Source organism: Ambystoma mexicanum, chromosome 2q (assembly GCF_040938575.1).
Source record: "Ambystoma mexicanum isolate Mex_15411 chromosome 2q, UKY_AmexF1_1, whole genome shotgun sequence".
NCBI classification, from domain to species: Eukaryota; Metazoa; Chordata; class Amphibia; order Caudata; family Ambystomatidae; genus Ambystoma; species Ambystoma mexicanum.
In genome coordinates this window covers 1373099649-1373125635 of record NC_090924.1, presented here as the reverse complement: position 1 = coordinate 1373125635, position 25987 = coordinate 1373099649, and the positions used below count along the sequence as shown (strand labels likewise).

Here is a 25987-nt window from a genome sequence, read left to right as displayed (position 1 = left end):
GAAACTAAGGTAAAATAGTATTTGTTTACCAATGAATACAGCCTTTCTCCTACCTCTAATTGCGGTCTGCCTCGCCTTTACTTCGGTTGCTCAAAGTTGAAACACTCTTTCCTGCCTTCGCTCGCCCAAAACGCCTCCTCATGGGAACTCTCAATCTTACCATCAGATTTTGCACTCAAAGCACCTGCAGGTTTTTCAAAGCACTCTTCGGAGTGTTAATGGCTTATTTGGGGTTGTAAACACGCTGATGGTGTAATATAAATGCCATAAGGTCTGTCTTCAGCCATTGGAATTTATAAGCACTATGCGTGTTCTTCACCGAAGTCCTGTTAAAAACATACAACGGCAAAGCCAACAGTTTTGGCTTCCGTATATGCCAGGTACGGCGATTAAATGCCGAGGTTACTTGCACCACTTCGGACCTGCTACCATCAATGGTCAGTTAATACCACCAAGGCTGTGCCTGGCAAGTGCCTTTCCTATGCCTACACAAAAGCTCAAAGTGTTGGTATTGCCAACGCTCGCTGTATTCAGCAAGGACTGCGGACAGGGGTGCACCCAGGCTAACAGTTCTGGAGGGTTGAACCCTTCATTTGTTGGGTGAGCCGGCAACTTCAGAGACTGTGGGGGAGTGGCAACGTGCACACTTGTGCGCGGGGGTGGGGGGGGGGTCATTAACTTCTTTACACATTCTAATTAGACTAATCTGGTGAAGGTTCAATATTACAAGCAGTTAACGTTCACCTTAATTTCTTAAACGTCACACTTAAGGGCTGTTGTGGCAAAGAGCTGTGTCCTGCCCCAGTCCCCCCCCCCCCTTTCCAATCACTCCCCTGGCATGCAAGTGCTAACCAGATATCACAATTTCAATGGCCTTAAAATGTATGCATATGGATGCAGGTGCGGACATTGACATTTCTTATTTAGGATTGCGGGCCCTTTCTTGACAGCGAAGCCCAGGCACCGGTCGGACGGTCGTCGCTCAGGCGGGCTCATCTGTGCTGTTTTTGTTTCTTACCCTCTGCTCCGAGTGTTCTGCAGACCTTTGGCTGCTGGGAGCATCGTGTTATGCAGCCACAGGGAGATCGACACACGGGACGATAAAAAGTAAAATCCAGGATAGTCCCATCATTCTGCACGGCAATGTCCCAGGAGGATAGCTCAGCGGCAACGTGCTCGCCTTGGAAGCAAGACGACACGAAGCAACACAGGTTCGATCCCAGGGTCCGCGCTTAGAAACCGCTGGGTATCTAAGCGCATTATAAATATGCAACTAAGCCAAAAAAAGACTATTACGCAACAACAACAAAAAATAACCATTCCTGTAACAGCGCCTCGATGCCCGCGGACTGTGTGAGCGCTTTAAAAATGCACAAAAAATATATAAATAATGGAGCGCCTGTTGCTCCTCTGCACGTGTATATTCTACTCTCACCTCTGTTGGCTGAGTTTGTGCAGTGAAATGGGCTTAGCAGAGCAGCACCTTTGTACGCAAGTGAGTCCAAACGAGAGTTTATTACACCACACGGCTATAATTAACAGAAAGTGTGCCCCACCATGAAAATGAGTGTCTAGTAAATCGCCTGGTAGGCCGAGCCCTTCAGAGAAAGCTGCACTTTAAACGCACGAGGGGCCTCTGCAGCGTGCAGCCGAGAGAAAGAGAGCAATGGCGGCTCTCGGAGTCGGGAGCATCCTGCCATCTCTCCCTGCACCAGCGCAGGGATTGTGCGCAACATCTCGGCAGTCAGGGGCTGCGTGGGAACTGACACCTCATTTCCGAGGCAGGGGCCAGGCAGCCAAAAGCACTAAGCGAATGCACTACGGGGCCGGGCGCCGGCCCCCAGCAGGTCCTAGTGACGGCCGGGCAATTGGCACACACGTGAGGCCAAAGAAGAGGACACGCCCTGGCTCAGCACTGCGACTCTGGGGTGTGAAGGCGGCACGGCGCCGCGCAAGCTCCCCAACCACACTCACTCGTAACATATTGCACTGGCTGACAAACAGTGAAATGCATGCTACGCATCTGACCGTCTGTTACTATGCAGACGGGTGCCTGCGGCCTGCAGCCTGACACTGGTGCGCCGTTTGCGTAGAAATTAACTGGCGGTTCCAAACCTGTAGCGCCTCTTCATGTAATGGATTGCGCCAACTGCGCGGAGCCAACGCGCTCCGCACAGTATCCCAACAGAAAACGGCGTAAAATGGGACGCGCCCCTCTGCCTTCTGTGTGTGTGACCAAGAGATGCAGGCCAGCCCAGCCATGCTGATGCTAGAAATTATTTCTTAAATTGCAGCGGCGGCTCGGAGCGTACTGTCTGCACCACTGACCGACTTTCCTGAATGTATTATGCACACTGTTTCTCTGCACACTGGGGCGGGCACCCCCCACCTCAAACAAGCAGCCGCCATTGTCTAGCACTCTGATCCACCCTGTTCCCACCGTGATCACCCGGAATTGTACCGCAAACAGCTTCCATTGGGCATTTTCTGACACAACTGTCCATCCTGTGCCTCCACCATCGTCTAGTAGTGCGTTCCTACCCGCTCCTATGCTGCCTGCTTGGTGTGCCCCTCAATGCCCCGGCTGTTGTCGGCTGCTGTGTTCCACTCTGCCCCAATTCTTACTCTTGTATGCCCTGTTACCCCCTCAACCCCCCCACCTCTCTACCTTTATCTGCCAGTTTGACTTCTATGCTCGCCTGCATCTTCCTCGGTCTTCTGCCAGTGTTTGTTCCACTACACTCCCTCTGCTGCGGCCTGACATCCTCCCGGCTGCTGCCTAACACTGTGTAGTGCCTTGCTAACCGAGGCATTGTCTACTTCTGAGCTCTGCTCCACTCTCCTTGTAGCAGTTATCGATTGTGGTCTGCACACTGTGTTCCACTCCCTCTGCTGCGGCCTGGCATCCTCCCTGCTGCTGCCTAACACAGTGTGTAGTGCCTTGCTAATCCAGGCATTGTCTACTTCTGAGCTCTGCTCCACTCTCCTTGTAGCAGTTATCGATTGTGGTCTGCACACTGTGTTCCACTCCCTCTGCTGCGGCCTGGCATCCTCCCGGCTGCTGCCTGACCCAGTGTGTAGTGCCTTGCTAATCCAGGCATTGTCTACTTCTGAGCTCTGCTCCACTCTCCTTGTAGCAGTTATCTATTGTGGATTGTGGTCTGCACACTGTGTTCCACTCCCTCTGCTGCGGCCTGGCATCCTCCCTGCTGCTGCCTAACACAGTGTGTAGTGCCTTCCTAATCCAGGCATTGTCTACTTCTGAGCTCTGCTCCACTCTCCTTGTAGCAGTTATCAATTGTGGTCTGCACACTGTGTTCCACTCCCTCTGCTGCGGCCTGGCATCCTCCCGGCTGCTGCCTGACCCAGTGTGTAGTGCCTTGCTAATCCAGGCATTGTCTACTTCTGAGCTCTGCTCCACTCTCCTTGTAGCAGTTATCTATTGTGGTCTGCACCCTGTGTTCCACTCCACTCCCTCTGCTGCGGCCTGGCATCCTCCCGGCTGCTGCCTGACCCAGTGTGTAGTGCCTTGCTAATCCAGGCATTGTCTACTTCTGAGCTCTGCTCCACTCTCCTTGTAGCAGTTATCCATTGTGGTCTGCACCCTGTGTTCCACTCTACATTGCCCCAGTGCACTCCTTTCACAGGTGCCTGACAGAGTGGTCTACTTCGTTTGCCGATTGTGCTGCCACTGGGCTCCACACAAATTGCCCAGCCATGGTCTGCCACTGCGTTCTTTCGTACCCACTCTGCCTACCACTATTTTCAAGATGCCTTCCTTGCATGCCAGTGTGCTTTATTCGGCAAAACCTACGCATGTCTACAACTCTGTTACGTCATGCTCCCTCTGTCTGTCTGTGTGCTTCACCCAATCCTTTTGCTTTGCTGCAAACCACTGACCAGTGTTCCACCCACCTTGCCCTACCGCTCTCTGCAACTAGGTGCTACCCTTATCACACAGTGTGCTCTATATGGAAATAATCCCACTCACTCCTGCCATTGTCTGCCTCTGCGTTCTGCACATTTGCACAAGGCAGCTTCCTTTGGAGTCCTTCAACAACTGTACAGAAGAAGCAACACCTGACATTTTTCACACCACAGCCGAACTACGGTGTTGTGTCCACCACACACCTCAATGTGGCACTGTGTTTCACTGCTTTCACTCTGTGCAGCATGGAGCGCACACACACACAAAATAATGCACAGGGAATATGGGGACACATACACTTGCTGAAAACAGGACGTATCCTTTGCTCCCGGAAACGTGTATGCAATGTTTTATTGAGAAGTGCTAGGGTTGTCCTCTTCTAGCAACAGTTCATGAAAATCTCCTGAGTGTTTCTGGACCGGTTTCATTGGGATTTACAGTGGTGAATGTTGGACAAGCGAGTGAATGCAGCATAGCTGCAGGCTTGCAACTACTGTGACACAAGGCCGAAAGAGCGCGAGCTGAGGAAAGCGCATGCAACATGAACAGTTTAAGCGTGACGTACAATGGTCATCTTTATCCGGTCCTGCTGCTTTGCAAGCTGGAACTTGTAGTTTTGCTTTTTTGGAATACAAGTAATGGGCTTTCAACACCCTGCGTCCAAAGCGCTATTGATTTAACAGCCAGGGCGGGATAGAAGCATCATGGTACCTGTTGCGAATTAGGACAAACTTATCTAAATAATGTATTCTAAATAGTGTACCATATACCAAAGCCAACTCAATAAGAATGGTAATTTGAAAAAACAGAGCATAACTCCCGCTTAAGTTCCAAGTCTTTGTGCAAGGTGCATTTACCCACTATTTGAAATATGCAACCTCAAAACAGAAGTTCTCTGACACTTTCTTACAGACGAACAACATGCTAATGCCATTCATTGGTCCGAATCTCCCTTTCTGGAGGCCTGTGTACATTTCCTCGACAGTTTGTATTCAATTGCTGTCCTGCCAAGAGAAACAGTTCAGTGGGTGGCTAGGTCTGCTGAAGAAACCCGAGGGCACCCGGATAATTCACGGGGCTGCCTCCTGGAGCAGAGAGTGACCAGGCGTTCATCTTTCTGAGACTGGCGCTATCAGATCGCTTGGAACGAGAATGAAAAGCTAGCACGGAACCCCCCAATGCATGGAGTGCTGATGCTCGGGCGCCTTCAACGGTCTCTCGTTTCATAAGCAACCATTGACATCCTCGTCTCGCTATACATCTACAGTACCTTGCGTTGCCCCCACCGCTGCAGCCAGCCAGCCAGCCAGCCATCATGTACAGAGCACTTGATAAAACTCATGATTCACCAAAAAGCTTTGCCATGCTTAGCAACCCCGGCGGCCCCACCTGCCGCTCTCAGCTCCAGCAGACAGCAGACCCATTTGTAATAAGTAGAGGATGCGACATCCCCGCCAGCTCTCACTTTGGAACCAAATAATGATTAAACTCAACAACATGAAACACGATTGCTTCCCCCAAACTGACAAGAAATGCCCCATACCTTTCTTGGGAGAATAAGACGGCGACAGCCCTTGCGTGAAAGTCGATTGTTCATCCGTGAAGTACTCGGCTGGACCGTACTGGTCGACTGTCATGTCCATGTCGGAGTAGGTGTTTCCAGGGTAACTGCAGGTATAAGGCTGATTCGCCGCCCAGGCCTGTTCCATATAGATGTGGCTATTGTGTAGGGCTGGAGCATCGCAGGTGGCGTAGCCCTGGCTGTCGTCAACATATGCGCAGAAGTCGCCTGGCTGCATGTAGCAGCTACTGCCGGATCCAGGGGGTGCTTCTGCTTCCTGCATGCAGTAGTTCATTTTGAGTTCTGCCGCCTGGTTCCTACGGCCACCTGCACGCACCAGCCCACTCCTGTGCGTGCGCATGAAGAGGGGGCAAGGAAGGAAGAGGGGACGATGTGGTCCAAACTGCAGGGCGCCAACTTTGCCAGCCTGCCAGCCGATGTGCCAAAAGCCTCCTTATGAGCAGCGGGCTGGCGTGCCACTAAGCACCTTGGGAAGCAGGTTTATGACAGCCCAAGGTAGTAATCTGGGACTGGGGTTAAATCCCAAAGAACATGGCAGATCAGAGCAAGTACTGGAGGACCAGCAGTCTGGGGACGCCTAGACGAAATCCACCCTTTACTCTGGAAAGAAAAATACGTTGGCTAAACCCACAAGCAAACCCCCTCTTTCAATGTGATTAAGGAGCAGGCTGCAGGTTTTTCTGTCACTTCAGATGAGAATTGAGCGGGAAGAATGCATAGTGCCCTTTACGACTCACAGATTGAGCATGAAATCCTAAAATCAATAACTTGTTTTTGTTTAAAGATAATCTCATTTACAATCTAACAGGGTCATTTTGACACTCCAAACAGAAGTCTAGGTTTGGACAAAACTGGACATCTTAATCTCATTTCAGCCATATTGATTTTTCTCTACAGCCTGAACAGGACGGTGAAAAACCTGCAGGTTCTGTAAGTAGCTTTTTGTTTGGGCCTCAAATAATTTGTAGGCCCCAAATATATCGGACGTCAGCATACATGAGATATATAATTTCTGTGCAATTGGCAGCCTTTTCTAAAGTCACGTACCATGTTGAAATATCATGGTTTTCAATATGTACTGCGAATCCCAAAATGCTAACACCATTTCTGCGAATAGTCCAGACTTCGTTTTATTTTACTGCCAGTGGAAGGGCTCCCAGTCTCAGAACGGGGAGTGCGACTTGATGCAAACCCAATAAATGATTCCTTTGTTGCTGATGTACTTCCATAGACAGTGCAATATTTACAACGTTTTCTTTTCCTGCCACACTAGAAGAGATTTTACAAGCATAGACAATTGAATGATTGTCCTGCAAGTTAATCATGGTTCATCTACTCATTCTGGACAATGCTTCTTGGGCATGTTATAGAGCTGTTCCTAGTCTGCAACTAGGGTGAAGCACCCCGACTTTTTTAGATCGCTGCCCTTTGTGCTACTGAGAGTCCAAGCAGCGCCATGCTTCTGGTGTGAGGTCGTCATTCTGGGTATGTAGGTAATGCTCGTTTTAGACAGTCAGACCACCCCCCCCCCATTCTAACCTTATGGCATTACGCCAACTCTAACAGATAACAACTAAAGACGTTGTGTTATCTTGCATTTGATAAGCGCCTCCTTTGGTGTCAGCGTGCTCTCCCTGTAAGAGGCAAAGGAAGGGTAACATAGAAATTAAAGTTACTAGGCTACTCGTAGTCCATTTCCTCCATCCTTGTGGGGTGTACCCCAATACAGGGAGGGTACCGGAAACTTTGGCAGCAGTAATTTGAGCTTCCCCTTTAAATTTAGTATAGCATGCAGGGGTGCGGCACCGGGTGTGGGAACGCTTCCGTGGACCCACCCTCCTGCGCCTCACCTCAGTCCCTTTTTAAACATTGACACTCAAATACCTGGATACATTGAATATATCACCCCAGGTATACAAGCGGGTGAAGCTGGGTGGGACGTATGAAGGGAAGAGGGGACATATGAATGGAAGGGGACTATGTACTAGGAGTACTCTAGTCACTACGGTGACTAACTTTAAATACTAATCCGTCCCGTCCCCTTTCCTCCATCCTTGTGGGTGATTCCACTGAACAAGGCCATAGGGTGGAGCTGTGACAACCTACCTTATATCTAGGACAAAGCAAAAGTTCTTCAGAACCGCCTCACTGAACTCTGCATCACGCCTGGAGCTGGTACCCAGGGAATAGTGCTTACAGAATGCCAATGGAGTGACCCGAGGTGCCGTCTTGCTGATGACATCCCAAGAAGAATGCCCCAGGAAAGCGGCGGTTGTGGCATTAGCCCTCACCGCATGATCATGAATCCTATCTGGGAATGGTTTTCTCATGGCCCTATATGCCTCAGAAATGGCCTGAACCATCCAACGCGCAATAAAAGACTTTGAAGCCTGAGAGCCGGGGAGGAGCCCCAGGAAGTGGCAAACAGTGCCACGTAATCTTGAAGGATTTAGTCCAAGAGATTAAATTTGAGGACCATCTTGAGGTCCAAGGAATGCAGGGTCCTCTCAGCATCCGACTGCGGGAAGAACACCGGGAGACAGATCTCTTGATTCAGATGACATGTGGACACCACCATGGGCAGGAAATTTGGATGAGTGTACAAAATGACCTTGTCGCTGTGAAACGTGGTTAAAGGCTTGCATTAAGACAATGCCTGCTGCTTGCTTCCCCTGCGGGCAGATATGAAAGCCACCAACAAAACTGTCTTCATTGTCACCAGCCGGATATTCAGAGGCCATCTGCTTGAAAGGTTGGCGCAACAGGAGCCAAATTGAGGTCCCAGACCGGGTGCGGCCTGTGCACCGGTGGAAAAAGCCTAGACAACCCCTTGAGTTGGGCCTCAACTACCAAGTTAGCCAAAGAGAAAACATGATCAGGGGAGTTCTTGTATGCCCCAAAGTCTGCCAAATGGGTGCAGCAAGTATCCACCTGCATTCCAGAATGAGCCAGGTGATCTGAAAACGTCACTATATCATCCAGCGAACAAGTGGCAGGATCTAGCCCCTTGTCACAAGCCCAATGGCAAAACCTAGTCCATTTGCTCTTCTACTGGGACCGCGTAGATGGTCAGCTAGCCTGTTGAATGATGTCCCAGTTGTCACCCAAAAATTGGGCACGCTGAAGCCTCAGCTGGTCAGGAACCCGGCTGCCCGTGCCAGCTTGACCGGGTGCCGATGTTCCACTGAGCTGCCTTGCTGCTTCAGGAAGCCCCTGTTGGAGATGGGCCCCTGGGAGCACAACTGCAGCAGATCCGAAAAACATGCTCTCGAGGGCCAGTGGGAGGTAATTAGGATGAGGCTGCACCCATCGAAGCCAGGAACTTGCAGAGGGTCCGTTGAAGCAGAGGGGTGGACGCATAACACCTGCAGCCATGCCAACAGATCTGAAAGGCATCTCCCAAATGAGACCTGCCCATGAAGGAAATTGGGGGCACTTGGAATTCTGGGTGGATGCAAACGAGTCCAGGTCAAACACTGGAAGAGGGGCAACAAGGAGTCGGTGTGCAAATCCCACTCGTAGGTGTTGAACCCAAATGGCACAGCTGGTCCGCTTCCGCATTGCTGTTTCCCAGGAAGTCTACTGCCGAAATCCGAATCCCCTCCACCACGGCCCATTCTCAGATTGATAACGTCTCCATACAGAGGAGGGGGCCGGGGGAAATCTGTGCCACCCTGCTTGTTCAGGTAAAACATTGCAGTGTAGTTGTCTGTGCTGACCAGAACCGAACTGTCCCGGTTAAGGGGCAGAAAGCCCTGGGGGGGGGCAGGCCCACTCCCCTGAGCTCGAGCAGATTGATGTGCAGTAGGGATTCAGCTCTGGACCATGAGCCATGAATGGCGAACCCCTCCAGAGTAGCCCCCATCCCGAAAGAGAGGAGAGTAGTCAATCGTCACCACCAGTGTAGGTTCCGGGTGTGTGAAGGGGCCCCCACGGTGACATGGTTATCCATCAACCACTAGCGAAGATCGGGTAGGAGAAGCCTGGTTATTGTGAGCCAGTCCGACTGAGACCCCGTATCCTGATTCCAATTGGCCGCCAGATGGAGTTGGAGGCGTCTCATTTTGAGGCGGGTGAGGTGCACCGTGAGCATGCAGGATGCCATCAGTCCCAGCAGGTGCTGGAACCACCATGCTGAGGTGGTCTAGTTGGCCAAAAAGTGCCCAATCGCCTTGCGAGGGGAGAGGAGCCTCTCGGCCGTGGGAAACACCTGTTGAACTGCTGTGTTGCTATGCACCCCTAGAAAGACCAGATCCGGGGAGGGGCACAACTGTGATTTCATCCGGTTGAGGGAAAACCTCAGGTGATGAATATCCGCCAATCTCTGGCAGGAGTGTGCCACCCCTCAGGTAAACTGGCCCTCACCAGCCAGTCTTCTAAATACGGTATAGGATATGGGCTTCCAGACGGAGAAGACCCGCCACTGCGTTCATCTATTTCGTGAAGACACGAGGGGCCAAGTTCAGGCTGAAAGGAAGCACCATGTACTGAAAGTGGTACAACATAATCGTGAACCACAGAAATGTTCAATGCGGCTGGTAGATGGGGACATTCAGGTACGCATCCTTGAGGTCTAGGGAACACATCCAGTCCCCTTCACACAGACTACTATGTGCGCGGGAGTAACCATCTTGAAGCGTTCTAGCGGTAAAGACAGATTTAGAAATGACAGGTACAGGACTACCTTCGGGCAAGCCAATTTTTTCTTGGATACAGCAAAAATCCTGGAGTAGAAACCGGAGCCCCTGACTGACTGAGGGACCGGTCCCACTGCCTGCCTCTATATGAGCAAAAGGACCTCCTGTAAAAGGGCCTGGGACCCAATCTGACTAAGAGGAGAGGATGGTAGAGGAAGTGGAAGGCTGAAGCCCTTGGAGACCATGGATAGGATCCAAGGTTTCTTGAAAAGACGCTTCCAGCTTTCCCCCAAAAGAGCCAGTCTGCCCCCTACTGGGGAGCTGTGTTCCCAGACCGTGAACATCACTGTTTCTTGGCTTCAGAGGTGGGAGCGGAGGAGGGGGAGCGGAAAAACCTGCACAAAGTCCTCTGTTGTTTCCTCCTGTTGTCATTGGGTCACCTGTCAGGCCTCCGCGTCCCACTGTCCCGAAATCCCTTGAATCCGGTGAAGGCACAGGGTTTGAATTCGGCCCTGCCTTGGGTTTGAGAAAATTATTTTTGCCCTTGCTTAGTCAGGATGGCCAAGGACTTGGCCATTTGCGTAGAGGTTTTTTCTTCATCGTGGGTAGACAGATGAAAAAGGTCACACCCCCTTGAAGGGAAGGTCTAAGATCTGCTCCAGCACGTCAGGAAAATGTAGTGGCATGCAACCACGCCGTCCTTTTCATCTCAACCCCCAAGCCCAGCCCTCTGCTGGCTGTGTCGATGTGGGAGAGCGAAGACTCCACAAGTTCTTACCAATGGCCCGGGCATCTGCCAGACCGGCCTTGAAGGAGGCATGCTGTTCCTGAGGGAGGTCGGCAGAAACTCCCCCAGTTCTCGCCACAGCTTATGGATAGTCGCAGCCAATAGGGCATCAGGGTTGGCCTGCCGCAAATGCAGCCCTGATGAGGCATAGCATTTTTGTCCAAAGACGAGGGCCTTGTTCTCCTTTGAAAGACAACTGGAGGCAGCTCCTGAGGAGGCAGAGGATGAAGACGATGGTTTAGAACAGAAGATTGAGGCTGAGGGTGGGAGGCCAGGAGGATTGGTTCTCCATCCGTCAGCCTGCAACTGCTGTCCAACTTCTTGTTCATCTGGGCTTTGGCCCTGGGCTTCTCCCAGATGTTCCTCGCCACCTGCAGGACATCCTTCAGGAGCGGGATGCCACAACAGATCGTGGTGCGCTTTGCCAAAACCTCTGCTAGCACTCCCGACTTCTGACCGGCCTCCTCCAGGCGGGGGACCCCCCCAAGAACTCAGCAAGGCCCTGAAGACGGTAATGAATGGCCTTTACAGATGACGAGGGTTCGTCGTCTTGGGAGTTATCATCACCGTCATCGTCCCCCCCATACCTTTTATTCCAGACTGAAGGGAGTCCGAGCCCTGTGACACAGGTTCCAGCAGGGTCCCCCCCCCTAGACTGAAGACAAAACCAGTGGTTGCTGGGGTGCGTGGGGTGGAGGTGATGGTGGTACAGGAGGCAGAGGAGGGGTCGGAACAACCGGCAGGGGGTGGACTGGGGGAGGGACAGGCACTGGCATTGCTGGAGAAACCAGCGGTGGGCCCAGAGGAGGCGGACGGGAGAGACAACCTGCGGGATAACCTCCATGATAATATCCTTTAGGATCCCCATCATAATTGGGGAGTGCATGAGGAGGAAGAAGGGCTTGAAGAAGCGGTCCTCGCAAGCCACTGGGTGCCGAGGGGCCCAGCCCTAGGTATCTGTTCTTGATCGAAGCGCTGAGGCGTGTGGGACGTGTAGTCGTAAGGCTGTGAAGGGTAGATGCATCACCCGCCTGTACCATACAGTCCACCACCACTTCCAGAGGGAAGGGGACTGGGACCCTCTTGCCGGGCCCATTCAATGGGCGAGAGCACGGGCAGGCCCTGTGTCGAATCCAAAATGGCCACCGGCCTAGCAGGGTCCACCACGTGCCCCTTGGCCATCTTGGAACCTGCACCACACCCTGGGCGGGAGGGTGTGAACGCCCTGTGCCATGAGAGGGCTCAGACATGGGAGGATACAGTTTGGGTCTTGCACCCAATTCAGATGTGTGAACCTCAGAGATAACTCTGGAAGGCGCTGGGCTCATAGTCATAACGCCCTGACTCAACCTCAGAGCGAGCTCCGGTGAGTTGCGTTCCCTCTGCGCCCAAGTCGGTATTCGTGCTGGATCGTGCTGAGGACTGACTTTTGGAGGTGGCATTCAACAATCCCTTACCCTTTGGGGTAGACGAAGAGGACGAACTTGATCATCCTTCCGAACTTGATCATCCTTCCGAGGACAGCCTGGTAGGGTCTCTGAGCCCCTCAGCTGGGGAGCCGGTAGCCTTGATGGCCTCAGGTCTGCCCCGAGTGCCTTGAATGGCCTCTGGATCCCTCGTCTTGGGTGCCGGTAGCATTAGAGGCCTCAGGCCTGCCAGAACTTGTTTCTGAGGAACTCTTGGGTATGGGAGCCCCCAGAAAGGAGTTGCCACGCTGAGGAGCAATGCTGAACAGAGGGCCTACCTTGTCTTGATGAGAGGTCCTGGAGAATAAGCCCTTAAGGTGCGCCGCAGAAGAAGTGTGGAAGATCTCCCTCCAATGTGACACCCGATTCTTCAATGCTCTGTGACCGAGAGCACGACAAGCCACACATGCGTCCCATCGGTGGTCGAGCCCCAGGCACACAAGACAGAATGCATGCAGGTCCGTAGCTTGGAACGAGCGGTCTCACGAAGCACAGCTCGTGAATCCTCCTGCAGGCGACATACGCCAGGGGTGGCGAGGCATTTAAGGGAGGTTAAATAAGATTGAAAAACAAAAAGAGAGGCGCAAGCGGAAAGTTAAAAAGTCTCTGTGCTGGCTGCCACCCTCCGGGCGGAAAAAGGAACTGAGGTGAGGCGCAGGAGGGCATGGCATCGGCAAGGCATTCCAATGCACGGGGTTGCGCTATTCTAAATTTAAAGGGGAAGCTTAATCTTTCGCTGCCAAAGGTTCTGGTACCGTCCCCATGTTGGGGAACGCCCACAAGGATGGAGGAAAGCGGATGGGACGTATGAGTAGCATCACAGACAAACAGAGTGTTCCCATGTGGAGTGCGATGACTACAGCAAGTCCTGGCCTTTGACCCAAGAGTGCTTTGTGAAGCCCGTAGCCCACCTGGGGCCTGGCTAGTAAGGGTTGCATAATACAAATTTAAACAAAATACTTTATTTAATGTTAGTGTGGGTGTTTGATTACTTTTGGAGTAGTCCACCCAGCCCACCATGGGGCTGGATGGAATGTGGAAGAAAAAAAAAGAAGGAAACAGCAAAGAGACACAACTCCCCTGCCCAGGAATGGGCTGGGCAGGGGAGAAAGGAATCCAAGATTTGAAAAAGAAAACAGTTAAAAGAGACAGTAAAGAGAAGTCTAAGAGCATAGACAAATAGAGAATGGAAAATAGCTTTCTTGTGGTGCAGTTTCCTCGAGCAGCGTCTCTGTGACGCAATGCTGAGGGGGCGAGCCAGAAAGAGCATCAGGCCCTGTTGCATTGGGCAGGCTGCCTGACCCACACATGGCACGGCAGTGACTTAGGCGGCCTCCACGCCAACGGTGCCGCCCAAAAGTGTCTAAATGTGGTTGTGGGTACAGCGGTAAGTGGGGGTGTTCCACCCTGCTAATGGAGCCACCCTGAAGATTAAGAGTACACAGGGCGCTGGTTTCTGTGGGTGCTAAAGGTGCCAACGCGTTTCGGGTTCCGATGAACCCATCTTCAGGGCAGGCTGTGTAAAGTTTCATAGGGGTTCTCCTAAAAATAACAGAGATAAACTAATTAACTCCAGAATGTGTGCCAATAATTAAGGAGGGTAGATATAAATCTAAGTCACTGACCTTATAGTTGAAACAATAATGAAAACACCTCAACCTGCATTAAGAGCAAAAATAACATGTCTCAGCGTATGGGTAAATTCAATTCTATGTATTTAAAATTCGTCTGATGCATTTAACACCACTCACCCGGTCCAGAGGCAAAAGCATCGCCCCGGGTCTGAGTAAGCTGTTAGGAAGTCGATCACGAAGTATGCGTACTGTAGGGTTCAACAACAGAGATAGTGTGCTAAGTTTGGAGTTAAAAAATTGTTGAACATGATCAGAGACAGATGTAATGCCCATTGTATACGGAACCATTCACTAGTAAAATAATATGTGTAGCGGTTGTAATAAAGCCATACTTATGAGTGAGGGGGCATAGGTGTGTAGGCAGGCATGGCGGCACCACCCGTGAGCAGATCTCTCGACGTGTGTGCAGATTACATGAAGCATAAGTGCCAGTCATCTGTGAATAAACCGAGCATGCTGAGAGTGGGCCCCCACATGTGAAGGGGCCGCCCAAGAATTTTAGCAGAGCGCGGGGAGCGTGGGACCAACCACGGACAAAGAAGTGTGGGTCCTGTGCGGTGAGTCAGGAGTCCCCACATGGTGGGCCACCCAGAATACAGAGCAGGGGGCCAGTACCCATCTATATCAGATGACAGGTTCCCGACGCCACCAAATAGGACAGCACCAAAGGGTACTGTGAAGGGAGTGACTGACTGCAGCAGTCAGGTCCATTTTGGTATGATATATTATATGTAGTATGGCATTGTTAGTGCAAGTATGTAATATATTTTAAGTAGAGTAAGGAAAATTAGGAAAGTAGAGTGGAAAAAGTAGTGCAGGGAATGCCAAGTAGGACTGTTAAATAGGGTTAAGATTCCAAGAGCATACAAGGGTGTAGACGAGCGGAACCCTGCCGTGAGGTAGAGGGGGCCGTGGCAGCCTGCCTGAGGCCTCCTAGATAGCGGGGAGATGGGTATCACCTGAGAGCAGGTATGGTGTCTGTTGCATTGGACATCTTCAAGGAAGGGTGGGCTGACCGAGCAGATCCCCCATGCAGAGGGAACTCATGTCAATGGGAATTTTAGGAAGAGGATTCAAGTTTAAGTGTTCTTATAAAGAGGAGTGACCTATAAAATCCACTCTAGTGTCTGTGTCCTGTTTTTTAAGTACATACTTAGGGTGTAGCCCATCTCCTGGTGGTTCCCCATGGGAGCTGTCCTTGACCCGGGCAAGGGCGGAGCACACCCTGGCCTAGGGTAGGGCCGGAAAACAGGAGCTGCAGTTGCATTCTTGGAAGTGTACTTTATTGCAACAACACTTGCACTACCCGCCCCACTACCCATGATGAACTTGGAACAATTCCCAAAATAGCAGCTATGAGAAATAGAAATGTGCAGTTTACAAACGCTAGCCACCATTTTGTGCTTAGTTGTTGTAACAATCAGCAGGCCACATGTTGTAATGCGCTTATGCCATACTGGCTGCAGACGAGAGTTCAAAGACAAAGCCATGGGCATCTCATATTGTTAGGGAACAGATTATGCAATGTCGCATTCTTTCAGAGCTTCCAATTCCATTGGTAATAATGAGAGTTAGACAATGGCAGTTACTGTGGCAACAGACACCAGAGACATGCTGCCAACTGCAAGCGGGTAACACTAATTATTAGGCTGTAATTGTCTGGGCTGAATTTCTATAGGTATAAAGCGCTGCTCCGCCGACGACCGAGAAGGCGTAGGAGGGAGTCTCACAAATGAAGCATCTCAGATCTTCTTATAAAGTGTGGATAAGTGGAAGAGCAAAGCAGCTCCTGAGAATCAGCATCAGCCAGCAGGCAGGCAGTACTTTTGGGGAACAAGGATCAAATACTAACTTTTGTTTCTCATCTATGACTCATTATGATTTAAAGGGCTATTAGTTGTGCCATAATGCTCCTCTATGCCCATTCCCAAGCACACAGAGGTAATGCCATGCAGGTATGTATGAATGAATAAATGAATGTATGGCAGCAGTTGGCCTGGGGAGACTAAAGTAGTAGTTGACGTCAAGCTAATTGTGCTTTGCTCCGCTGCAAGGTGGTGCTAAATTGATCCCGTCTTAGATGGGGAGATGCTGCAACAAATGCTATACCAGGGACACCATTTTATGGTTGCCAAGGGTACCAGCTACTACCCTAAAAGAATCCCTTGTTACCCCAGGTCCAGGGCTTGAACATGCAGTGCCAAATAAAAAGCAAAGGGGGCTTTGATGAGAGCCCTGCTTGCTTTCAGCAGTTACTGTAATAACGTAGTTCCCCACACATGTAAGTTGTTTGAATGTCTTTATTCTTCAGACCCGAACGCCATACATCCTCTCCTCCCAGCTCCTACCCTTCTCACCAACCAGAAAAAAGCCTGCCGAGCCGCGCTCCCGGAAGAGGTCGAGCGCGGCTTGCGGCAGGGGGCGGCTGTGCCGTGAGGTGCACAAAGTTGCTCGAGAAAGGCACAGGTGAGAGGAGGACCCTGGGAGGGGGCGCAGTCCGGCGCTCTTCGTAGATGAGAAGACGCATTGTATACACGGATGCCCGGTGGTTCGGCTCCGCCCACCACATAGGAGGTTGACGGAAAGCTTCTTGTTTATTGGTGGGTGTGTCTACATTACTGGAACGGCAAGGAGAGGAAAGTTAACTCCTTGTGTGCCGACATTAAAGGCACTGCACCTCTATTTCTGCAAAATATAGAGGGAAATGACTGGAGCCTGCCCGTGAAAGTATTGTTGTTCGGCTAAGCCCAGCACATGGGAGGTTGACGGAAGGCTTCCGTTTATTGGTGGGTGTGTCTACATTACTGGAACTGCAAGGAGAGGAAAGTTAACTCCTTGTGTGCCGACATTAAAGGTACTGCACCTCTATTTCTGCAAAATATAGAGGAGGGAAGTGACTGGAGCCTGCCTGTGACAATATTGTGCATGTGCAAAGGTGGAGTATTCATCTTGCTAGTCCGCCGTGTTGAACAAGGTACTTAAGAACATTGTTATTCACAGAAGTGCGCAGAGAATTCAATTGTGTATAGCATTGACCTCTGTCAGTGGCTATGTCGCTTCCAGTGAGCATACAGCACAGCAATGCTCGTCCTCCTCCAGCCTTCCTCCCCAATCCGGGGGAGCCCCCCATTGCATGGGAGCTTTGGGTGGACACTTTCAAGGTATACCTGAGAGCGTCAGGTGGTTCCAGGATGTCTGATGATGACAAGGAAGCGACTCTACTCAATTGCCTTGGTATGGGGGCCGCGCTCGACCACGTCCGGGAGCGCAGCCCGGAAATCAGCTGAGGTACCAGAGGATATGTACGGCTGGCAAGGCGCGTGGGTCGGGTCTGAAGATCCTCGTCGCCAGTGTAATAACGTAGTTCCCCACACATGTAAGTTGTTTGAATCTCTTTATTCTTCAGACCTGAACGCCATACATCCTCTCCTCCCAGCTCCTACCCTTCTCACCAACCGCCACCCGGAACCTTCATCCCTCAACGTTCCACACATTAGAACTTTAGGAAAGGGCTCGCGGAAGCGCGAGCAATTACTACAGTTACCACTGACTGCCCCCCCATAAGGCCCTCAGCAGCTTTCTTATGTAAAGGAATTTAACGTAAGGTGCTCTTACACAGTGGCCTTCTGCCATGTTTATTGGTCTTGCTGCGGGCGACTCTCTAAGAAAAGGAGTGGATGGGTGGGTGGCTGTTAGCGGGATAACGAGAGAAGCAGATGCAAAGCCGGTTATGTTGATGGGTGCAAGTCTGAAGTACCAAACACCTGAGTGCTGTTCGGCTTCTATGGGATGGCGTATACATTTGGGGATATGTTATCCAAGGGTTGAAGAGACCAAGATCTGATTGACTACAGAGCTATGGGTCTAAAAAGCCACTTCATGAGGGGGACTTGCATAGGGTTAGACAGGAGCACCTAGTCATTGCTCAAGTAACGCTCAATCAATGCTCGCGGCAATGGTTAGGCCTTCGTTGGTTGGTGAGAAGAGGGTAGTAGACAAACAAGGTGTACAGTTGTGGGGGAAAGAAGCGTTGGGCACAACCCAGTAGCATGGCCACACGTTCCATGCATCATGGCACGGATTACCAGTAGGCATATGTGCATACCTCACAAATGCACAGAGGCATTCCGGATGCGAGGGACAGACATTCCGACATCTGTGGCAAAAATGTATTTTGTTGGATTGTGCCAGGATTTGCTTAGTAACGTAAACCAGGCACAATCCAGACAAATATATTGTGGATCGGTTGCAATAGAAGACATCAGCGCACATCTCAGCCATAAGCATCCTGGTAGCCATGGGCGTAATTTTAGGGGGCACGGGGGTGTTTGTCCCCCCCCCAACTTTCATGGCACACCATTTTGGCCCCATTCATTTGGCTGGGGCAGTTTTTCTTCAGATGTCATGCCCCCCCCAACGTTTTCAGCAAAGTTACTCCACTGCTGGTAGCTTTGCATAATAGGGGAAATATGCGAATTCTTTGTATGCAGGCACTGGCCAATAGCTGGATGAGTCTCTCGCGGCATGCGGTGACGTGCCAATTACTGGAAGAGCCTCTGCCTGCATGCAGTGACTGGCCCATTACTAGAAGAGTCTTTACCTCCATGCAGGGACTGGTCCATTACTGGAGGAGTCTCTGCCTGCATGCAGTGACTGGCCCATTACTGGAGGAATCTTTGCCTGCATGCAGTGACTGGCCCATTACCGGAGGAGTCTTTGCCTGCATGCAGTGACTGGCCCATTACCGGAGGAGTCTTTGCCTGCATGCAGTGACTGGCCCATTACTGGAGGAATCTTTGCCTGCATGCAGTGACTGGCCCATTACCGGAGGAGTCTTTGCCTGCATGCAGTGACTGGCCCATTACCAGAGGAGTCTTTGCCTGCATGCAGTGACTGGCCCATTACCGGATGAGCCTCTGCCTGAATTACAGTGACTGGTCAATTACTGAAGGAGTCTTTCCCTGCGCGCAGTGACTGGTCCCTTACTGGAGGAGTCTTTGAATGGCTGCAGTGACTGATCCATTGCCGGAGGAGTCTCTGGCTGCATGCAGTGACTGGCCCATTACTGGAGGAATCTCTGGATGCATGCAGTGACTGGCCCATTACTGTTTTGTATATTAATGTTTTTTATACTAATTTTTTGAATAATAAATTGAATATTGAATAATAACCGTTTGTATGAGGGTTGGTGTGTGTAACCTGAAAATTATATAAGGCTACCTTGGACATAACCTTTGGTGATTCAGGGTCTTGAGGTAGGGGTAGGCGACCTATCACTTCTTGTTTTATACATATTAGTCTCCCACCGATAGTGCCGCCCCCTCGATAACAAAAAATTGGGAGTACCCAATCATATAATCTTGATTTTGGACAACCCTTTGGTTGTTGGGTTCAGTTAATTTACGCAAACCAATTCAGGTTGCTAATAACTATTTAGGTCTAGTGAGTACAGACCCATGCACAGTTTCCATTTCTACCAATCAAAATGGATAACATGAATTTAGTGTCTTTTTCAGATGAGGTATACCTCAAATTAATGGGCATGCCCTCACTGTTGGGCAACAATGTGGCAGCACCAACAGAAATCCCTCAGTCTAATGAGGCAGACATCCTCCTCCAGAAGAAGAAAAAACTAGTAAGGACAGAAAGTCACGGCCAATTGATGCTAGCCTACCTGAAAGCTGGAATTATACCAGAGGGTTTGCAAATTAAAAACATCCCGAGAGTTTTTACCTACAACACTAAGTTTAAAGGAAAATTTAGCGGAGTCAGCAACAAATGTTCACGAGATCTCCTGATTCTCATTATCGAGACTTCCGCTGAGGAAGTAAAACTTCAACAAGATGAGATTGAGAAATTAGAACAAAAAATCAAACAGGACAACATTATGAAAAATCTGAAAGATGTGCTAGCCAAAATAGATGAAGAAATAGTAATTTTCAACAAAACCATTATTGAGAAAAAACTTTGGAAACTAAAGAAAGATGTAGAACAGTACAAAGAAACACGAACCTACCCTTACTTAGTCGAATCATATTACGATGACCTCAACAAACAAGCCCAGTATAGACAAGCCACTTTCAAAAAGAGACCATATGTGAATTTCTCCAACTCCTCGAACAGTTCAATAAGCAGTGATTCTACCGCTGGCACCTCTACGGGTGGTAATATTTCGAATAGGCCTCAACAACAGCCCCAACAACAATTTTTTCAAGGACAGGGCAACCGAGGCCGCAACAAATACCAGGGGCCTCCTCGAATGCAAACGAGAAACTGGCAAGGCCCCCCTCTCAATTGGTAGCACCGATTTACAATTTGAGCAAATACCAATTATCCCTGGAAGAAGAAAGCTTATTATTGAAAGGTCTATCCTATGTCCCCACCACAAGGGCTCGCAGCTTTGAAACAGAAATTGAACTTCATAAGTTCTTTCGGTCTATTAGATTAAAATATTTTTTTAGAAACTCGGCTGCCAAAGATAAAGACTCGAGTACCACGGGCCTTAAACCATCTTCAAAATTTGTACCATTGAATGCAATGGTTAGTCCATCCATTATAGCCTTTGAGAACCGGATTATTGCAGAAACAAAAACTCTGCTTTCCACGAACAACAATGACAAAGACAACTTATCAAGGAAAGAAAGAGTAGCCCTTGCAAAACTCAAAGCTAACAATTCCTTCATAATCAAACCTGCAGACAAAGGAGGGGGTATAGTGCTCTGGGATAAGCAAGATTATGATATAGAGGTTGCTAGGCACCTCAATGATCCCCTAGCATATCGACAACTACCCCTGGATCCTACGAATAGACTGAAGGATGAGATACAAAGCTTGATGAAATATGCCTTGGATGAGGGCTGGATTGACGAAGATGAGCAGTCATTCCTGATCAATCCTAACCCCACCACTCCGGCTTTTTATATTCTGCCCAAAGTGCACAAAAATCCACTTAAACCACCAGGCCGTCCGATTGTAGCAGCTATCAACTCTATTCTAGAACCCCTTTCGATGTATGCAGATTGGTTTTTACGACCATTCGTGAACAAGATGCAATCATACATAAAAGATACTACAAGCATGATAAACATCATTGCAGACATTCAAACTACTCGAGATGACATCCTGGTCACTCTTGATGTGGTTGCTCTTTACACGAGCATACCCCAACAAGACTGTCTCACAGTAATGCAAAAATATCTGAATTTGCGAACCACTACTTTGACAAAAGTACCTACAGCTTTCATATTAGAATGCATACGTTTGGCATTGAGAGAAAACTTCTTTCTTTATGAAACAACTTTCTATAATCAGCTACAAGGGACTAGTATGGGTGCCACGTTTGCGCCCGACCTTGCCAATCTATATATGGATGATTTTGAAACGAAATTCATCTACAACTGCAGTAACCCGTTTAAATTGAACATCATCGCATGGTATAGATACATCGATGATGTATTTATGCTATGGCGAGGTTCTGCATCATCTCTAATTGACTTTCATTCCTGGCTAAATCTTCAAAATCAATGTATCCAGTTTACGGTTGAATACAACACCTTGAAAATCCCTTTTCTAGATCTTGAGATTATTAAGACAGACGAAGGGAAACTGGAAACGGTCCTCTATAAAAAACCGACGGATAGAAATACACTTTTGGAATATTCTAGTTTTCATCCGAAAAGTCTAAAAGAGGGCCTCCCATTTGGGCAATTCCTGCGCATTCGCAGGAACTGTTCCCAAATATCAGATTACAAAACACATGGACAAGCCCTTAAGATCAGACTGAGAGACCGTGGCTACCCAAAACAAACTATTCAAAGAGCCTACAAGAGAGCACAACACATGAATAGGGAAAACTGCCTAAATCCAGCACAGAAAACCACACTAAATAAAATCACTTGTGTGAGCACTTATAGCCCTATAAGTACACATCTGAGGAAAACCATCCTGAAACACTGGGATATGCTCAAAACAGAAGATTTCAACCCAGCAAAACCCCGATTTGCCTTTAAAAGACAAAAAAATCTTAAAGATAGCCTGGTACACACTTACCCAGGCCCAGTAATTCCACAACCAACTCAGAATACACTATGGGGCCTTGGCCCGGTTATTGGACATCATAAGTGTGGGAAATGTTCAGTTTGCCCACAAACCAAAAATATGAAGAATTTCACCCTAGGGACTCGAGTTATCCCATTACGAGAATTCACTAACTGCGCCACCACCTGGGCAGTATATGTCATTCTCTGCCCCTGTAATCTAGCATACATTGGAAAAACAAAAAGGCAAGTCAGACAACGCATCTGCGAACATAAGTCATGTATAAGAAATCAAATAGAAAATAAACCGATGGTGTCACACTATGTTCAAAAACAGCATAAACCAACAGAGATGCTTTGGTGCGTCTTACAAACCGTGAAACAAGCGATAAGAGGTGGGGACCGCAATTTGACTCTTATCAAGTGTGAACAACGCTGGATTTACGAAACTAACTCTGTAAAGAATGGCTTAAACATAGCGGTTGAATGGAACAAATTTCTGTAAACGATTGAACACATGTCTCACTGATTGGACCAAATCTTGTATAAAGTATCACCATGCCGAGAGTTGTTTGATAAACAAGAAGTTATGCTCATAAGTAAGTTTCACGTCGAACAACTGTGATAATTTATCATGTACATACAATTTGATGGTTGAAATGAGTGTAAGAACATTGTATATTGTCTATAGTACCTACGTTCTAAAAGATGGGGCCTAAAAGACACAGGTTTATTGTATATACGTATCACCAACATGCTAACTTTATAGGATTATATACAACATACGGCTGTAAAATGTGTTTCTGCTACTTGATGTGTATCAAATATGAACAACATAAGTGGTTTAGCCCAATTGTAAATTACATTTACTCTTCTGCAATATAGAACACAACTGGTCGACGTGATGATGTCCCACTTTTAATCTGTCTCTATCACTACACTGACTATGTACACTACAAACCCCAGCATACATTATACAGGTGCACTTTGCCGGACCGACACGAGAGTCGGCCGTAATTGCCCTGTTACTACGAAAATCTTACAGTGATCGTAGGCCGTTTGTGCAACTTTCCTTCTAATGCATAACATTAGATGCTGTGAAAAGTAACTAATTGTAGAAATTGAGAGACACCAATTCACGGTACGTATACGCACGTGATACTCCTCACGTGCTGTTTACGTTCTTTTGAAAACACGTACTTAGCCGATATGTGCGGTCACTAGGCGTAGCAACGATACCTCGAATCGGATCGTACGGATTCAGACTTGGACTGAAGGTGAGCTTAGACAATATATCTATGGCGCCGTAGGTTTAACAACCCACCTCGCGCTGCGCTTTTCAACACGGGTGCTAGAGGCCAAAGGGTCTTCCCGCGTTTAGAATATGTTACTTTGTTTCAGCTGCCGGTCCCCATGTTACATGGGAACTGTTATGACCACTAAGACTAGCAGCACAACGTGAATGATTTCAGCCGTTAGGCCAGCAGTTGCCATTTACCTGGAACACACATGTGCAGTATGCACTGATATAGTTATCGTTATTTACTGTTTCTCTAAATATGACTCAAAATATCTTACACATATGAGCAAGCTGTAAATGTCTCTGTTATTTTTCACAGCCTCAGTGTAATAATAAGTGGGAACTACAATGACCACTAATACTAGCTGCACAGTGTAAAGGACTTCAGCCGTTTGGCTAGCAGTTGCCATTAGCTTAGAATATATATGTGCACGATGCACTGATATAGCTACCGTCATTTATTGTTAAAATAACATGACTTAAAATACCTTTCATATATGAGCAAGCTGTAAATGTCTCTGTTATTCTTCACAGCCTCAGTGTAATAACAAGTGCAAGAACACCATCACCATTGCGAATCGAGCTTAGTGAAGTTGTTGTAGCTCATCAGTCCATCAAGAAAGAAAAAAGAAAAACGAAAGGTAACCTTTAAAAATCACTGGCACCTATGCGCTAACAAATTATTGAATAAATAATGAAGAGCCGAAATAGGTATCTAACGAATTATTGTCTGTATGTTTTACAGACACAATATTTGAAATTGAATGGATGGCCACCCTGTAGGAACCCATCTGAATCTGCCGATATTTTCTACCAGATACGACCCAAAGAAATAGAGTTACTCTCAGGTCAGTCCAAGTCACTGCAGTTTCATGACCAGCAGTCCACACCCTCTTTTAAATATCGGCCAATAATATGTCACAATTTATACAATCTTTTTATGCATTTCTTTTATATATTCTTATCCAGATATTCTACCATTGGGAAAGTATTTAATACGGAAAATTTTCAAATCTGCGTCTGTCCTGAAGACGGCCATTATCCACATCTTGACCAACGGTACCAGAGAGAATCCCGTATGTGTCACAAAGGCCGAAACATATGTCGACGTGTTATTAGGAACGTGTATTAGCTGATTCCTATCTCTCACTTAGAATAAACCATGATAGGATAGCTGGCGTGTACTAAATCACCCGCTGCTACCCTGTATCCACATAAGTTACCTTACACAGAGTGATTAACCAATTAAGAACATAACATTACATCATTCACTCTGGTTAAACACCCTTGAGGTATTCATTAGAAGTTGGGAGACCACAATATATGTTGACTCTTCCCTGAAAGTACACATGCACATACCCACAGTAAGATATACTGTTTTTTCCCATTACCTTTCACTATGGTCACTGACGTTTTGAAAGGTCTGGTGCTTTGTCACCATCTAGATTGTAAGTGATTAGCACAGTTTGGTTTTTATATTTCCTTAGGCGTTGTTTTGTATATTAATGTTTTTTATACTAATTTTTTGAATAATAAATTGAATATTGAATAATAACCGTTTGTATGAGGGTTGGTGTGTGTAACCTGAAAATTATATAAGGCTACCTTGGACATAACCTTTGGTGATTCAGGGTCTTGAGGTAGGGGTAGGCGACCTATCACTTCTTGTTTTATACATATTAGTCTCCCACCGATAGTGCCGCCCCCTCGATAACAAAAAATTGGGAGTACCCAATCATATAATCTCCATTACTGGAGGAGTCTTTGCCTGCATGCAGACACTGGTCCATTACTGGAGGAATCTTTCCCTGCGTGCAGTGACTGGTCCGTTGCTGGAGGAGTCTTTGCCTGCACTTAGTGACTGGTCCGTTAATGAGGAGTCTCTGAATGCATGCAGTGACTGGCCCATTACTGGAGGAGTCTCTGGATGCATGCAGTGACTGGCCCATTACTGGAGGAGTCTTTGCCTGCATGCAGGCACTGGTCCATTGCTGGAGGAGTCTTTGCCTGCAAGCAGTGACTGGTCCCTTAGTAGAGCAGTCACTGGATGCATGCAGTGACTGCCCCATTACTGGAATAGTCTTTGCCTGCATGCAGTGACTTGTCCATTACTGGAGGAGTCTCTGGATGCATGCAGTGACTGGCCCATTACTGGAGGAGTCTTTGCCTGCATGCAGGCACTGGTCCATTGCTGGAGGAGTCTTTCCCTGCAAGCAGTGACTGGTCGCTTAGTAGAGCAGTCACTGGATGTATGCAGTGACTGCCCCATTACTGGAATAGTCTTTGCCTGCATGCAGTGAATGGTCCATTACTGGAGGAGTCTCTGCCTGCATGCAGTGACTGGCCCATTACGGGAGGAGTCGCTGGATGCATGTAGTGACTGGCCCATTACTGGAGGAGTCTCTGCCTGCATGCATTGACTGGCCCATTACTGGATGAGTCTCTGGCTGCATGCAGCGACTGGCCCATTAATGGAGGAGTCTTTCCCTGCATGCAGTGACTGTTCCCTACCCATATTCCTAATTCTACCCTTCACCAGTTTGGCAAATCTTACATTCAGACATTTTTTGAGATTGGCCTGAAAACTAGTTTAACTGGCCATTACAGTTCCCCAACT

The 25987-nt window shown here is 48.5% G+C and overlaps 1 protein-coding gene across 5 annotated transcripts in view; it reads right to left on the bottom strand.

The window, feature by feature from the left end:
* LOC138570179 (thyroid hormone receptor beta) overlaps positions 1 to 25987 on the bottom strand; it is a 1132895-nt gene that overhangs the window by 90531 nt on the left and 1016377 nt on the right. Inside the window, exon 1 of one of the 5 annotated variants that reach the window (XM_069648854.1) lies at positions 5472 to 5924. The exons of the other annotated variants lie outside the window; for them this stretch is intronic. Within the exon in view, the coding sequence (XP_069504955.1) occupies positions 5472 to 5850 (379 nt within the window). The 5' untranslated portion in view covers positions 5851 to 5924. Of the gene's footprint in view, positions 1 to 5471; positions 5925 to 25987 lie in introns of those variants that run through there. 5 annotated transcript variants of the gene reach the window in all.